The sequence below is a fragment of the Diceros bicornis genome, chromosome 1 (genome assembly GCF_020826845.1).
Source record: "Diceros bicornis minor isolate mBicDic1 chromosome 1, mDicBic1.mat.cur, whole genome shotgun sequence".
Lineage (NCBI taxonomy): Eukaryota > Metazoa > Chordata > Mammalia > Perissodactyla > Rhinocerotidae > Diceros > Diceros bicornis.
Genome location: NC_080740.1, coordinates 76,059,246 through 76,075,247, shown reverse-complemented (window position 1 = coordinate 76,075,247; position 16,002 = coordinate 76,059,246). Strand labels below are relative to the sequence as shown.

The window sequence follows — 16,002 nt, the reverse complement described above, 5'->3', positions numbered from 1 at the left end:
CCCCCTTGAGCCCAACCCTTGCCAAAAGAACAGAGGGATCTCAGAAGGTGAGGAGCAGGTGGGTGAAGAGGGTGGTCCCAGGACCCCTTATATAGGATGAGCCTGAGGCAGGCAGGAAGGCCGCCACTCCACCAGCCTCATTGTGCTCATTGTGCTGCGGAAACCCAGTCACAACTGCAGAGAATTGAGTCTAATAAGCCTAGAGTTTCTCACACCTACTGTTTTGTTAGCACTTGAAATCCACAAGGCAACCAGCTAAAGAGCCTTAAAATCACTCACTACCGAAGCCAAAATATTGGTTTTCTTTAATTTTGCACATAAAATATGAGACCGGCGTTTTTTAATCTGACTGCTGAGGAGTCCAGCATGGTAGTTAAAATTTAACAGCCCAAAAGACAGGCTCTGTCTAAAGACAAAGCCTCAGTCTGACTCTCAGCTCTTAGCTGTATGCTTGGGAACTGCAGGTTGGTGGAAGGAGAAGCAGACAGCAAGTCAGAATCCTGGGCTCTCAACGTGGCTCTGGTGTTCATTTATTCTTTTGCTTTGGGCGGGTCCCTTCCACTCTTTGGTCCTCAGTTTCTCCAGCTGGAAAAAGGAGTGACTGGATGAGATGGTAGTTTTCAAATGTTCTTTGAACAAAATTTTATGCAGAAGTCCAAGATAGGGGTGGAACTGCTCAGGGTTAATGCTGGGTGGAGGCCTTTGGCGCCTATCACTCTTGCACAAGCAACACCAACACCTTAGGCAAAGAAACAAGTATGAAAACTACTGGCCACAAACACTGTCTGTCCCAGGGCCTTTGCATGCACTGTTCCCAGCCTAAAACCCTTTTCTCTCAACTCTTCTCTCTCCCTTCAGGTCTCCCTTAAATGTCACCTCCTCTGAGAAGCTTTCCCTGACATGCTCTCCAACACCATCTCTTATTTATTATCTTGTTTAATAAATCTTAATCTCAAATCTTAAATCTTGTTTATTGTTTATTTCATGGGACTTATTACTAACTGTAATTATCTTCTTTGTTTCCTTGTTTATTTTCACCAGAATGTGAGATGTCTGTCTTGCCACTGTATCCCACCACTAACCCATAACAGTGCCTTTGTGCAAATTAGAGAAAGATAGCCCTTCCTCAAGACAGCTTACTGTCATTCGTCAGAAGTGTGTCATAGTAAATTTATAAATCTCTGACAACTACAAAATGAAGGGTACCTTCATTTTGTGCAGTGCACAACCTGTGCGTGGTCGCTCTGTCAGTGCCCACCACAGTGTCTGCCATGTAGGAGATGCCTAATAAATACCTGCTGACAAAGTGTGTGAGGCCCCTACAGCTCTTCTCAGCAACCACCCTGCAGCAGGACAGATTCAGGCTAGAGAATGAAACCTCCCTTTTATTATAAGCTCCCATGAGAAGAGCAGAGGGTACCATCCCGGCCAGAGGCAAACAGGGCCAAGGACTGATTACCTCATTTTTCTCTCAAAGGCCATGAGACAAAAGCCATGCTGAACAACAGTGGCCCACGGTACAAACGCAGCAAGATCGAGCGGCGCATGAACATCGACATCTTCTTCTGTATCGGGCTCCTCTTCCTCATGTGCCTCATTGGAGCTGTAGGTATGGAATGTTCTGGAAAGAACAACACCATAGTAATCTTCTGTCTCTTTAGGCAAGTTGCTCCAGCTCTCTGAGCCTTGGTTTCCTCATCTATAAAATAGTGTTAATAAAAAATAAAGCCTAGCCTGTACAGGCATACCTCAGAGCTATTGTGGGTTAGGTTCCAGACCACCGCAATGAAGCGGATATTGCAATAAAGCGAGTCACGTGAATTTTTTGGTGTCCCAGTGCATATAGAAGTTACGTTTACACTATACTGTAGTCTATTAAGTGTGCAATAGCCTTATGTCTAAAAAAGCAATGTACCTACCTCAATTAAAAAATACTTCATTGCTAAAAAATGCAAACCATCATCTGAGCCTTCAGCGAGTCATAATCTTTTTGCTGGTGGAGGGTCTTGCCTCAATGTTGATGGCTGCTGCGTGATCAGGGAGGTGCTTGCTGAAGGTTGGGGGTGCTGTGGCAATTTCTTAAGATAAGACAACAGTGAAGTTTGCCGTATCAATGGACTCTTCCTTTCAGGGATGATTTCTCTGTAGCGTGCGATGCTGTTTGATAGCATTTTACCCACAGTAGAACTTCTTTCGAAATTGGAGTCAATCCTCTCGAGCTCTGCTGCTGCTTTACCAGCTAAGTTTATGTAATATTCTAAATCCTTTGTTGTCATTTCAACCATCTTAACAGCATCTTCACCAGGAGTAGATTCCATCTCGAGAAACCATTTTCTTTGCTCATCCATAAGAAGCAACTCCTCAGCCGTTAAGGTTTTTATCATGAAATTACATGAATTGTGAGCTTCTAAGGGTTCCTTCCTCCATCTTCAAAGTGCATTACTCCAACCTCTGCTCACATTTCCTTCTCCTTTTCTGTAGTGGTTTCTCCCTCTGCCTCGCTTCTGTAAGGATGCTCGTAATTACACCATTGGGTCCACCTGGATAATCCAGGTTACTCTTCCGAATCTCAAGATCCTTAACCACATCTGCAAAGATATGCTATCTTATATTTTGCCGTATAGCATAGCATATTCACAGGGCCCAGGGATTAGGACGTGGACATCTTAGGGGGCCATTATTCATCCTACGACAGGTATTACGGAAGCATCAAGGAAGGAAGTCTTCCTTGAGGAAGTAGCTGCTAGAGCTGATCCCCAAATGCAGTAGGCATTCACCAAAAGAGGTAGGTGGATGGGGCAGGATGGGACAGGCAGCTGTGAAAAGAAAGAGAGAAGTCACCCTTAGTCCCAGGGAAAGGGCACGCAAGGCACAGAGATAGGAAGGAGAATCATTTTATGCAAAAGAGCAGTTGGCTGTTTGGTGCCAACAGCAAGACCAAGAATGAAGACCTGATTAGAACCAGGCTGTGGCTGAGTTCTACAACTGCTGAGTGTGGGGAGCTGGGGAGGCTCTGAGCCATTTAAGTTGCTCCTCGGAGTGTAGGCAAAGAGAGAGCCTCACTCTTACCTGCTCTCCCCCTCTATGGCTTAACTCTAAGGGTGGTTCTCAGCACCCTAAAGGAGGCCCCAAAAAGAACCGGGGAAGATTAAGAGAAAGAACTCATGTGCTGAGTCAAGAACCCCCCGCTGACTCCAAACCCATGAGCAGCAATGATGTTTGCTCTTTACCTGCCTTCATCAGAAATCATACCCATCACTGTTTTTTAAGGATAGTGTCTGAAAGGCTAAGACCTCCCTAGGGCCCAGAGAGATTCTGGGTGACACTGCAGTGAAGACGGTGGGATTTAGTCTTCTGGGTGGCCTGGAGTTGTTAATTAATATGTTTCCCAGATGTGCCTAACAGCACTCCACATGAGGGGGCTCACATCTGGAAGAGGAGCACCTGGAGGGGGAGGCAAGCAGAAAAGCAAGAAAACTGTCCCCCGTGTGGCCACCTCCGTGCCCTCTAGATGCTGCAGGAGCTGTTGCCTCTACTTTAGAACAGGTTTTTCAGGGAATGTCAGAGCTGGAAAGGACATTTGAGATCATCTCACTGTGTCTCCAGAGAAAGGAAGTTAATGATTAAAAGGTCCCACAGTGAGATAAGGTACAGACAAACCAGAATCAGCTTGGCCGACTGCCCAGAATAATAAGTAAATTGAGAAAGGAGTGGAAAGGGGGCAGAATTCTATTCTATCTGAGAATGATGACTCATACACGGTGAGGGGCCTCTGTTGGCACCTGCAGGAGGTGAAACTCTCGAGTGAGTGTGAGCACCATTCCAGGGTTCTTTATCACATGTTTAGTTTGATTGTGTATAAGTGGTGTTTCTTTTTCCTTTGCCCATAATGCCCTCCCCTGGTCTTTCTGATCACCCAACACCCACCCAGGCTCCAGGACCCCTCCAGGCCTCCTCCTCCATGAGGCTTCTCTCATGGTCTCTGCTTCCTCTGAAGACCAGAGGCCCTTACTCCATGCCAGGTATTGGCCCTTAGTCATTTGCTCTATAATATTACTTTCAAATAACCTTGTGTCTGTAAGTCTCCTCTCTTCTACTACATGTGATGGCATTTGGCCCAACCTCCTGGGCAAAGAAGCTTCTTGGGGGCAGGGGAGCATTCCCTGTGCCTTTTATTCCCTATAGGTCCTATCCTGCAGCTGAGAGCATTATTATTTTCACAATATGCCTAAGGAGAAGATATTATTACTAATTAACAGATGAGGATGCTGAGATTCAGAAAGCTCTGTGGCAGGTGCTGCATGTACTTCATTTTATTAATCCTCAGATGATGGGCATTGTTATCTGCATTTGCAGGCAAGGAAGGAAAGGATTCTGTCTGCATCTGGTGCTGTTACTGTGGGCTTTCATAGCATTCCAGACTCTGGCATAGCACCTCGCACACTGTATGGGATTTGTCCCTTTACATCTGGCTCCCTGACTTGGTAGGAAACTCCTCAAGGACAAGAACTAGGACCGATTCCTTCTTGAATAGAGAGAGCCAGGGAGGAGTGGATGAACAGAGAGATGGATGCATGAATGGATGGATGGATGGATAGAAAGTATGGGTTGTATGAATAGATGGATGGATAGATGGATGAATGAGTAGGTGAATGGATGGATGGTTAGATGGATGGATGAGTATATGCATGGAGGAAATAGTGGGGCTAGGGTTCAAGTCTATCAAGACTTTGCAGCCATGCATTTTCCACCACACAACTGAAAAGAACTCATGTCCCTTTCTCTCTTTCTTAACCTTGTATAACAGGACTTCATCAAAATGTAAGTAATCCTCATGCTGGTCTTTTCTGGAAGGACGGACTTAATGCCTATCAAGAGATTGAAATGTAGGGTATATGAAGGACCACTTTAGAACTAACTGAATACACAAACACACACACAGCTATGTTGTATAGAGTAAGGATGGGCTCCTCCAAAGCACACTCATTTCGGGGAATAGGCCAACAGCTGATGTAATTGACCAACTTTAGGACTAAGTGGAGATTCTGCCTCATCCTGGCTCTGCTTCCTCTCAGGTCACACCCTCTGGAATGGGACCTTTAGTGAACACCCTCCCTTCGATGTGCCAGATGCTGATGGCAGCTTTGTTCCCCTTGCTCTTGGGGGCTTCTACATGTTCCTCACAATGATCATCCTGCTCCAGGTAGGAAACCCTCCTAAATAGGGGCTCAAGAAGACCTGTGGCCAATACCCGCACAACTTTGAAAAATAAAGAAAAATCAGTGCTGGCCCCAAGAAAAAAACTAACTGGACTGAGTTGGGGAAATGTTCACTGCTTTCCTGGGGTCTTTGAAAGTATGCACATTTGGGGTAATGTCAGGACCAGCCTTGCCTTGAGGAGGGCACCCTGTCCCCAGATAATAGTGGAGGAAGATCTCGGTCAGGCTTTTCTATTTAAGAGTATGATTACAGCAGTGATCCATGTGTGCCATAGAACAAGTAAAACCCTAATGACCTGGGAACAAAAGAAGATAAAGAAGCACAGAGAACTACCCGAGAGCTCTCAAGCCCCAAGCATTGAGAGAAAGAAACCACAGATTAGTGTTTTTTTGATAGGTTCAGATGGAAAAAAACAGAACTGGCCCTGTATAGGAGAAAAAAACCCAAAACATAGAGCATCTACAAGAGAGAGGACAAAAGGGATAAAGAGATGACTAAAAAAACCTTCAGCCTCTCTAAGAAAGTACAATCTAGGAAAAAATGAGGGAAGTTGTAGTTTTGTTTTGATGAAGCTCCTTCTACATTTGATTTCTTGTAGTATTTGAGGGTGTTTCGTTGGCCTCTTACTGGTAAAGCTTTTTCCATCATTACTTCATTCATTCATTCAGCAGAATAATCTTTTTCATATACGAGTCAGATCATACCCCCCTCTGCACAGAGCCATCTGATGGTTTCACACCAGCTCAAAGTGAAATCCGCAGCCAACAAAGCCCTCAGTGATCTGGACCGTGCCTCCCTCCCTGGCTTTATCTCCTGCTCATTCACGTCCGGGGCCTGCTTACACTTATCCCCCAGACACCCAGCCTGCTCCCAAAGCCAGCCTTTGCCCAGAACGCTCCTCCTCCCACAGATCACCTCAAGACTCACACATTCATTTCTGCAGGTCTCTGCTCAAAGGTCATGATTTATGAAAGAGTCCCTCCCAGCCATCACCCTCTACTCTCTTTACTTTTCTTTATCTTCTTCATGAGACTTACCACCACCCGATATATATTTATTTGTTTGTTTACTGGAATGTGAGGTCTTCAAGGCCAGGGATTTTGTTCTGTTCACTGCCATTTCCAGGACCTAGAACAGCATCTGACACACAGCAAGCACTTGATATACTAGGTATTGAATCCATGAACAGTAATCAACAATGGGTCTGAACACCTGTAAAAGGGAGTGGCAGCAAGATCCGAGGGGTCAGGAGACTCTGGACAGGGGCACCAGAGCTCCTCACCCCGTTCCCGCTCAGTGATCAAACAACCAGTGGTGAGAGCCAACCTTGGACTGGACATCCCTGGTTGAAGACATATCTCTTTTTCAGATTCCCCTAAAAATTCCAAGGGAGGCATGAAGTCATTGATCTTTAATTTCTCAGAGAAAGTCCATCCTGTGAGCTGACCTCCGCTTTCCATTAAATGCCGTTGCTACCCACTTGTGAGGGTCCTGAGATGGGGAACCTGCCTGGTTTCTGACATGGTGGGAATCATTCTCCCCACAGGTGCTAATCCCAGTCTCCCTGTACGTGTCCATTGAGTTGGTGAAGCTCGGGCAAGTCTGGTTCCTGCACAACGACCTTGACCTGTATGATGAGGAGTCCGATTTGTCCATTCAGTGTCGAGCCCTCAATGTCACCGAGGACTTGGGCCAGATCCAGTACATCTTCTCTGACAAGACAGGGACGCTGACCGAGAACAAGATGGTGTTCCGGCGTTGTACCATCATGGGTAGCGAGTATTCTCACCAAGAAAATGGTACGAGGCCTCCCAAGGGCCCCCACGCCTCTTTCTAAGGGAATCACCTGCTCTCCTAAGAAAATAGCAATAAAAGACATTATCCTGGCTCCCCACAGAGGCCATGTGGCTTTGTGGCCAGCTGCTCCCTGGAGCACTGTGGGCTTCCTTGTCACAAATCAGTGCTCTTCTTATCACCTGTAAACTTTCATTTGTTCACAAAGGCTATCAGTGATCTCCTTTGTTCGCCTCCAGTCAATCTTTATCTGGTGCATGCATACACAGGATTTTATCTGTCAGAAATGGGCTGGGGACATGTCCCAATTATGTGGCAGTCATACAGCCAAGTTTTGAGAATTTCTCAGGTCACTCTACCTGACATGTCAGGCCAGGCCCAGGTCTAGGTACATGGTCAGATTCGATACGTCTGGGAAATGCTTTCCATGCTAATTGATTTCTTGGGTTTTCACTGAGGCAAAGCTTCAACTTAGGAGCTATGGGTCTAAAATGCCTGGACTGCCATCTTGTATGGACTGAAGGTGGCCTATAAAGCTGACCTGATTCCCTCAGCACACCCCCATACACACACACACACACACACACTCGTTCTAACTAAGAGGAGAAACTCTCAAGAGAGCAGCATTCATTCTTTTGAGTGGGAGAGATGGAGAAAGATAAAGGAGGAGATGTTATAGGCAGCCCAATCCCCTTTGCCACATGGTAATCATTTACATGGGAGCTTCTGACCTCTTTTTAATAATAATCGTAGCTGCCATTATGCTTAGAGTATGCTAGTCACTTTAATGTATTATATGATTGTCTTCAGAACAACCCTATGAGTGGGGTACTTTTTTAAAACCCCTAATTGAGGAAATAGAGGCACAGGTTTAGTCAAAGCTCAAAATCACATAGCTAGGAGGTGGTAGAGCGAGGATTTGAACCTGTGCGGCTTAGTTGCACCCCTCCTCCTCCGGTCAGGGTAGCCCCCTGCCTATTTTCCAGAGCAGCACAGTGCTCTTAACTCCACCTTGAAGTCTGGCGTCTCCCCAACCATGACCTGGCCGAGGTATGGCTGGTGCGATAACAGGACTCCTTTCTTGCAGCCAAGAGACTGGAGACCCCGAAGGAGCTGGACTCAGACAGTGAAGAGTGGACCCAATACCGCTGGCTGTCCTTCCCAGCCAGATGGGCTCAGGGCCCAGCAACGATGAGAGGCCAAAGAGGGGCCCAGCCTCTGAGGAGGTGCCACAGTGCCCGAGTACCCCTCCAAGGACACTCCCGACAAAGGTCCATGGGGCGCCGTGAAAGTGCATTGTCTCCTGTGGCCTTTAGCAGCTCCATAGTAAGTCTCTGCCTTTTCCTCTTTGAATTGCAAGTGGCTTCTATTGGGGAGACACGGGAGAGGGCTCTGGGGTGTGAAAGAGGTAAGACTGTACAAACCCCGAAAAACTCTCAAAATGGCAGCCCTTGGTCTTGTATGTAATCCACATATATGTTTTGTTGGGTATATACAATTCTTGTTAATTCCAAATGTTCAGTGTTTAGAAATTGAAAGATTTCATATAAACGTAGATTTCTGGCTTCTCTTTGAAAACTGAAATTGGAAAGATTCTCCTCACTAAGCCAGCATTTCCTCATAGCAATAATTGGCTTGAATTAAGGAACTGATGCCACGTAGACTGGGCGTGCAGTCTTCAGTTCATCACAGCCCACCACCCTCCTTCTCTGTTTATCCCCATCACCAAGCTGAGGGCCAGCAGCATGCTCATTGTGCGTGTTTTTCCAACAATACAGTTAAAAAGAAAGAGAAATATTTGTCATGCTTATGTTTCTATAAAGTGGAAGAACAAAAGATCAGCCTGTAAGGCTTATGCGTTTCAAGAAAAATGAGAGAATGTGATCATCATCATAAAAGATGATCTTAGAGCCAGCCGTAATGGCCTAGTGGTTAAAGTTCATTGTGCTCCCCTTCGGCGGCCCGGGTTCGGTTCCTGGGCGCAGAACCACACCACTCGTCTTTCGGTAGCCATGCTATGGTGGCGGCTCACATAGAAGAACTAGAAGCCCTTACAACTAGAATATACAACTATGCACTGGGGCTTTGGGAAGGAAGAAAAAAAAAAAAGAGAGATAGGAAGATTGGCAACAGATGTTAGCTCAGGGCGAATCTGTCCCAGCAAAAAAAAAAGAGTCTTAAATTGTTATGAAGCAAAGAACATCTATGTCAAAATTACCCAGCCCACTTCACTCCCTTAGGTTACCTGCCTGGCCCCTATGACATTCCACTTTGCAAGTTTGGTCTAGGGCTTGCTGCGTAGGGTCCCTTCACATGTGATCCACGAGCACAGCCATCACTAAACGTCCAGGTAGCAGGTGAAGAAATTGAGTTCCTTCCCCAAGATTACATAGCATTGCCTAGAAGTCAAGGCCAGAACCAAGGCCTCACGTCCCATTCCACTTTCCTCTGCACCGTGCTCTTTCTCTAGGGAACACATCATATGGAATCTTCTGCACTTACAGAAAAGGCCACAGGGAACCCCAGCTAGGTTGAACAAGACACATATATTAATAGAGAGACCTGAACTGCTATTATCCCATTATTAGAAAATTAGATTTTCAAAACGATCCTTTTAATTTCCTTCCAGTCTTTTATTTCCCCATTAATACACACACAACTACATATATTTAACATTTTTGCAGTCACAATATATATAAATTATAGGTGCTGGGGTTTTTTTTTAATCTGACACGATATCAAAAGCATTTTCCATATTGCTACCCAGTATTCATAACCCAGGACTATGTTTTCTGACTGTAACAAAGAAGAAATGCTATCAGTCTATGTGTTCTGGGTTGTTCCTTCTCTAACTTTGGGTGAGTACAAAGTTGAGTTAATTCTCTTGTGTTATCATCATTCACAGAAATGCAACATTAGCAAGGATGAAACAATAACAATGTGTTTATTTATTTATTTATTTATTTTGGTGAGGAAGATCAGCCCTGAGCTAACATCCACGCTAATCCTCCTCTTTTTGCTGAGGAAGACCAGCTCTGAGCTAACATCTATTGCTAATCCTCCTCCTTACTATTTTTTCCCCCAAAGCCCCAGTAGATAGTTGTATGTCATAGCTGCACATCCTTCTAGTTGCTGTATGTGGGACGTGGCCCCAGCATGGCCGGAGAAGCAGTGCGTCGGTGCGCACCCGGGATCTGAACCCCGGCCGCCAGTAGCAGAGCACGCGCACTTAACCGCTAAGCCACGGGGCCGGCCCTAACAATGTGTTAAGACATATGATGCTCATAAACGTACAAGAGGAATGATCCATAGATGCCTTTAGGAAGATTTTTGTTTCTTTTTGATTTCCCAAGTTGGATAACAGGACATGCATATTGTCAAGTCTTTCTGTTCTTTAATTCTGTCCTCTCTGAATGGAATGCTCTTCCCCCAGCTCTTTATCTAAGTATTTAAACAATGAATTCAGTGAGTTCTCATTACACACAGCTTCTAGGCCTTGTACTCTTTGTGTCTTTTGGCACTTTCCAGTTCTATATACCATGGGCATCCCACGTGCCTGAGGATGTCTCCCCCGGAACACAAGGGGAGAAAAAAGAAGCTTTCCTTTGTAGATCTCAGTTGGTAACCACAGATTCACTGCCTGCTGTTCAACCTGACAAATCTCAGTAGCTCAGGAAAATTGCAACCCTGAGCCAGCCCATATAACGTTTATTCAGGGCCCTTAGCTAATGGTCAGTGAAAGGGACACCTTAACTCCTGAGCTATCTCCAGGTCCTGGATGTCATCATTCTGCCCTGGCTGGCACTTTCGAAAGCAAGTTCTGACTAAGTTCATTCAGTAACAATAAGGAAATTGACACATAGATTAAGACCCAATCCTTGTTGCCTGGGAAGGTGGGGATGGTGATGTGTTCTCCTTATGAACTGCCAAATATGCCATTCTACAGTCACATTGCTTGAAAATCTGGGGTTAGTGGGACAATAGCATCCCTGGGTATTTGTTAGGGAGCGCACTGGGCTGAGTCAGGAAATGGACGTTCTGGTTTCAGCTTCGCTCCTGGCTTGCTGGGTAACCTTAAGCAGCGTGTCAAACCTCTTTCCATCCTTGTTTCATCACCTGAAGATACTTTGCTTACAACTCTCACCAGTTGTTCTAAAAATAAAATAACAATGTTTGCGCTGAGCTGCAAGGTCCCGGTTAGCTCTGAATTAGGCCCATTTGGGGTCAAATCCCTAGGCTTTCATCTCAGCTCCACAATCTGTTAGCTCTGTGACTTTGGTCAACTCACTGAGCTGAAAGCCTCAATGTCCCCATCTTTAAAAGGATCATTGTTCTGCTTCATGAGTTTATTTTGAGGATTTAATTCTTAAAATCATGTTTTCCGGACAGAAGGGTAACTAATAGAAGTTTTAAATGATCTTTCAGAAGGAAAGATCTCTGCCTTGGACAAGTGCTCACATATCTGATGACATGGAGGAGAAATGAAAGTTTTCATAAAATACAATGTCAAGCACTCTCCCTTGAGAGTCTGATATATTTGGTCTAGGGTAGGGCCTGAAAATTCATATTTTTATTTCTGATGATTCTAGAACCTTTCTAAGCATACCATCGCCACACTAAGAAATAGTCTTCATTTGGCTCAAATGAAAACCTTCTACAGCTTGGGAGGTATCGCCTAAAGAGGGTGATTTATGCTTCCTTAAAGGATGCTAACACTAACCTGTAAAATGTCTGTGGCAGGAGTGGCAGATCCTTGAATTAGCCTGTGGAGAAAGTCTGCGGCAGCCCCAGGTGGATCTCTGCTTCCCACCCCCAGCCATTCTTGGCAGGCTCTCTGCCCATCTGGCATCTCACCTGGTCTGATAATCTCTTGGCACCACCAGTTCTTTACCTTCCTTTTATAAATTCAGTCAGAACTTGCCTCTGAACCCCAGGGTTCCAGGTCATGACGGAGTACCCCACCACATTCCAAAGAAGCCAGTTGTTGGTTTTCTTGGCCCTTTGCTCTAAACCAAAAGTAAAATGAGCATCAACAACAAAAACTGGCTTTTTCCTTTTACTACAAAGAACAAGGAAGTATTGGTTATTGTCACCTAATTGGCTGGTATAAAATCTGTGGCTTTAAGGTAGGATAATATACTTATGAAAGTGGTGAGTTCTGAGCCAATGTTTAATGCTACTGGCAGATGGAAAATGAAATGCCTTTTTTTTTCCTGGTCTGTAAGCAGCCAAGATTTGAGCAGAGAGTCTTTGTTTAGAAGTGTCACTTGCAAAATGTTTTCCAGAATCATCAGACCAAGGAATATCTTCCTAATCATGAAGTCTACACTGGGGCCGGTTAGGATCCTCCACACTTCACCACCACTCCCTTCTGTAGGCAGAGCCCCTCCCACCCTCCAGGAAGAAAGTAATAGAGAAAAGTACAGGTGTCTTGGCCTGCTGCCTCCTTTCTTTAATCTTGGTCTTCCTTTCTTTCTTTGGAAGAGATTTGTGCAGCCCTTCCAGTCCACACCTACACACACTCCCACTGGAAGGTTAGATAAGAGTTGTGATTTAATTAACTAAGCACACAAAATCTTTTTGGAAGTGCTGTGACCACGCAGGGCAGGGACAGATGAAGCCTATGTTGACTATGCTTCCCTGAGCCCCCAGGGTCCCCAGTGGGGGCACACAGCTGCAGTGACCCTGTTCACAAGGGGTGGAGTCTTGCAAGATCTGGAAAACTCCCTTCTTGCTAGGCCTCTGAGTTTTTTCCTTTGGGGCTGACATCCCATTTGGGAAAATCTTACCTTAATAATCCATGTGCTTCTATCAAAGCAAATATTTACTAACACTGGCCTCTCCCAGTTCTGGAACCAAACCCAGTATCATCAAGGCCACAACCCCAGCCAGGGGAGAAATATCATTGCCCTAAACAAGATTTCAGCTTCCAGCTTCCCAAAACCCAGGAAAGTTTGTTTCCACGATGGTGATGCAACCACATGGTTAAGTAGGCAAAGGGAACCAAAGGTCAAATGGTAGAAAGTAAGTCTCCCTCCTCCTCTGAGAAAACCACCACCCCAGAGACAACCATTATCTGCAGTTTTCTATATCCTTCCCAGAGGTGTTTTGCCTGTATAGAAGCACAGGAGTGTGGTATGCACGTCAGCACATCCATTACTGCCAGCAGAAACATACCATATACACTGTTTTGGACTTTGCTGTTTTTTTTACCTAATGAATCTGGGGGAATATTTAATATATGTAGACAGACAGATATTCAATGGAGAGTTGCGTCATCCTTTTTTTTAATGGTTGTTAGAATTTGTTGGAGGGTTGAGCCATCATCTGTTTATAGATGTGTGAGTTTTTCGTTCTTAGAGCATAATTGCTAAATTATGTGTGCATTTTTTTATTTTGATTGTGCTTCCCAAGAGGGTGTACCAGTTTAGACAATCACCAACAACAAATAGAAGGATCTGCTTCCTCCCACCTCTGCCAATTCTATGTTTTCTCAATGTCTACCTTTCTTTAAAATTGCCTTTCATTTATTCATTCAGTCAGTCAGTGGAACAATCAGTTAGCATCCACAGTATGACATATGTTGTTCTAGGCACCAGGGATATAAAATCTAACAGGATATTGTCACTGATTTCAGGAGCTCGCAACCCAATGAAGGGGCAAGAAGAACACAGTGACTATAGGATAGTGCTCTCAGTGCTGGGATATATGGGTGCTGAGGTGCTATTAGAGCCCAGAAGAGGTGCACCTACATCAGACTAGGCATCAGGGGGGCTGCCTGGAAGGGTTAGCACCTGAGCTGAATTGGAGACAAAATTAAAGAACCGGAGCAAGGAGAAGACCATCTAGTGGGGAGAGGTGAGGAGAGCACGTTGTTGTAGGGGAAGATGATCTACACAAGCAAAATGGAGAATTGGGGTTCTGAAGAACAGCTGGAACAAAAGATACAGGTCAGAGAAAAAGGCAGAGGAGGAGATGGAGACATGGGAGGAACCATGCCACAAAGAGTTTTTTCCAGGCCTATGTGCCACAGTCCCTGTTTATTTTCACTGCCAGCTCTGTGGATTCCAATAGTGACAAACTGCGGCGCCCAGTCAGTGATGGTCACCAGTGTGAACTGGAGTGCGTTATCATTAAAATTGAGGGGAGAGTAGCACAGTAGGGCTTGGCCTACTTTTCCAGCCTTTATTGTGGAACACACCCCAACCAGGAAGGAAGTCAGAGTGATAGGGCAGCCATGTAGCACAGATCCTGCTACTCAAACTGTGGTCCTCGCACCAGCATCGTGAGCACCACCTGGGAGCTTGTAGAAATGTCGATGCTCGGGCCCCACTCCAGACCTGCTGAAGCAGCATCTGCATTTTAACAAGATGCCCAGTTGATTCATATGCATGTTAAAGTTCAGGAGGTGCTGGCATAGTGTTTAAGGGTTAGGCTTTGGCATCAGGCAGAACTGGATTCAAGACCCAGCTGTTCTACTGATTGTGCGACCTTGAACAAGTTACTTACCTTCGATGAGCCCCATTCACCTCATAATTAAAATGGGAGAATGATAGTAGCTATATCAGTGCTATTACAATGATTAAATGATGTATGTGAAAGCACTATAGCACTTGGCTGTAAGTAAGTTGTCAACAAATGTCATCTAGTGATAATAATAGAATCCTTGAGGGAGTCACATGAGGTCAGAGATCACCTTCCTCAGAGAGGGTTTGCGTGAGCTTTAAGTATTGTGCAATAGGAAAAAATCCAGCCAGCTTGGTGCCTGGGTGCCACAAAGCTCTGATCTGAATGACTGGTGGGCCCCATAAATTTATATTGCTTTTACTTTGGAGAAATAGGTTAGCCAAAGGGCCCAGAGGTGAGTGGGGGCACTGCTTTCTCTCTAAGTGTCCTAAGTGCCAAGTTCCTAAGTGTTAATGGACCAGACAGGAAACCAGTAGGCTGTGGACCAGGGGAACCGTGCAGAACCTCGCCCTGTGGAAACAGGTTTGCGGTGACTGGATGAAGCTTAACTGACATCTGCTGCTGACACCTGCAGGCTGGGCCTGCTGCCAGTGCAGAGAGAAGTATGCCCTTTGCAGAGATGTTTTTTCTTAACTCATCACTGTATGATCAGGTGGAAATACACTAAAGAAGAGTTTTAACAGAGACCTCATGAGCTAATCAGTGGTGAGGTAGCGTGGTGTCCTAGATAGGAGTCAGTCAATGAGGGTTTGCGTGCTTGCAGTCTGCCAGGCACTGGGGACACATCACAGACACTCTCTGCCCTCATGGTACTCATAGACTAGAGGGTAAATGGACATGCAGTAAATAACCATTAAATCATTTTAACTGTGTCACTGTTTGGAAATACATAATGCATGGCTTGGAGCAAAGCCGTGTGTTGTCAGAGGCTGGGAGTCGGTGTGAAAGCTGCCCTAGTTCTGACCTGAACTGGGTGTGCAGCCTTGAGTGGTTCACTTCCCTCTTCTCGGCACTCACTTTTATCACCAGAAAGCAGGGGATGTGGCTCTGATGAACTCCAAGCTTGTTCTCAACTCTGGGTGTCTGTGGGGGGGATTAAAATCATCCCGTTCAGGTATCCCACCCCCCAAAATGAAATCTGTTTCCTGAAAAAGGAAGATTCCCATCATTTCCTTTATAATCTCAGAGACTATCTGCTGAGCCCTAAGGATGAGATATACAAGCCCGTCAGTTTTGTTTGGGATGCCAGACACTGAAGACACCGGGGTGTCAGCAAGTATCAAAGGCCATTTCCTTCTCATAGGGCATCTAGCCTGGCATGGGGGTTAAGAGCACAAATTCTAGGGTCAGACTATTTCAAATCAACTGAAGGAATCTCTCTTGGGCGAGACTCTTAATCTCCTGGGCAGCAATTTCCTCATCTGAAATATGGATATAACTGGGAGGATAATAGTTCTCAACAGATAATGTTGCTGTGGGGATGCAATGAGATAATGGATGTACCTGGAACACAAGAAACAC

The 16,002-nt window shown here is 45.4% G+C and overlaps 1 protein-coding gene across 5 annotated transcripts in view; it reads left to right on the top strand.

Moving 5' to 3' along the window:
• Window positions 1–16,002, top strand: part of ATP10B (ATPase phospholipid transporting 10B (putative)) — a 305,435-nt gene that overhangs the window by 242,421 nt on the left and 47,012 nt on the right. For all 5 annotated transcript variants that reach the window (XM_058545355.1, XM_058545345.1, XM_058545378.1 and 2 more), the window contains 4 exons: window positions 1,478–1,609; window positions 5,076–5,203; window positions 6,767–7,019; window positions 8,102–8,340. In XM_058545355.1, the coding sequence (XP_058401338.1) occupies window positions 1,478–1,609; window positions 5,076–5,203; window positions 6,767–7,019; window positions 8,102–8,340 (752 nt within the window). The remainder of the gene's footprint in view (window positions 1–1,477; window positions 1,610–5,075; window positions 5,204–6,766; window positions 7,020–8,101; window positions 8,341–16,002) is intronic.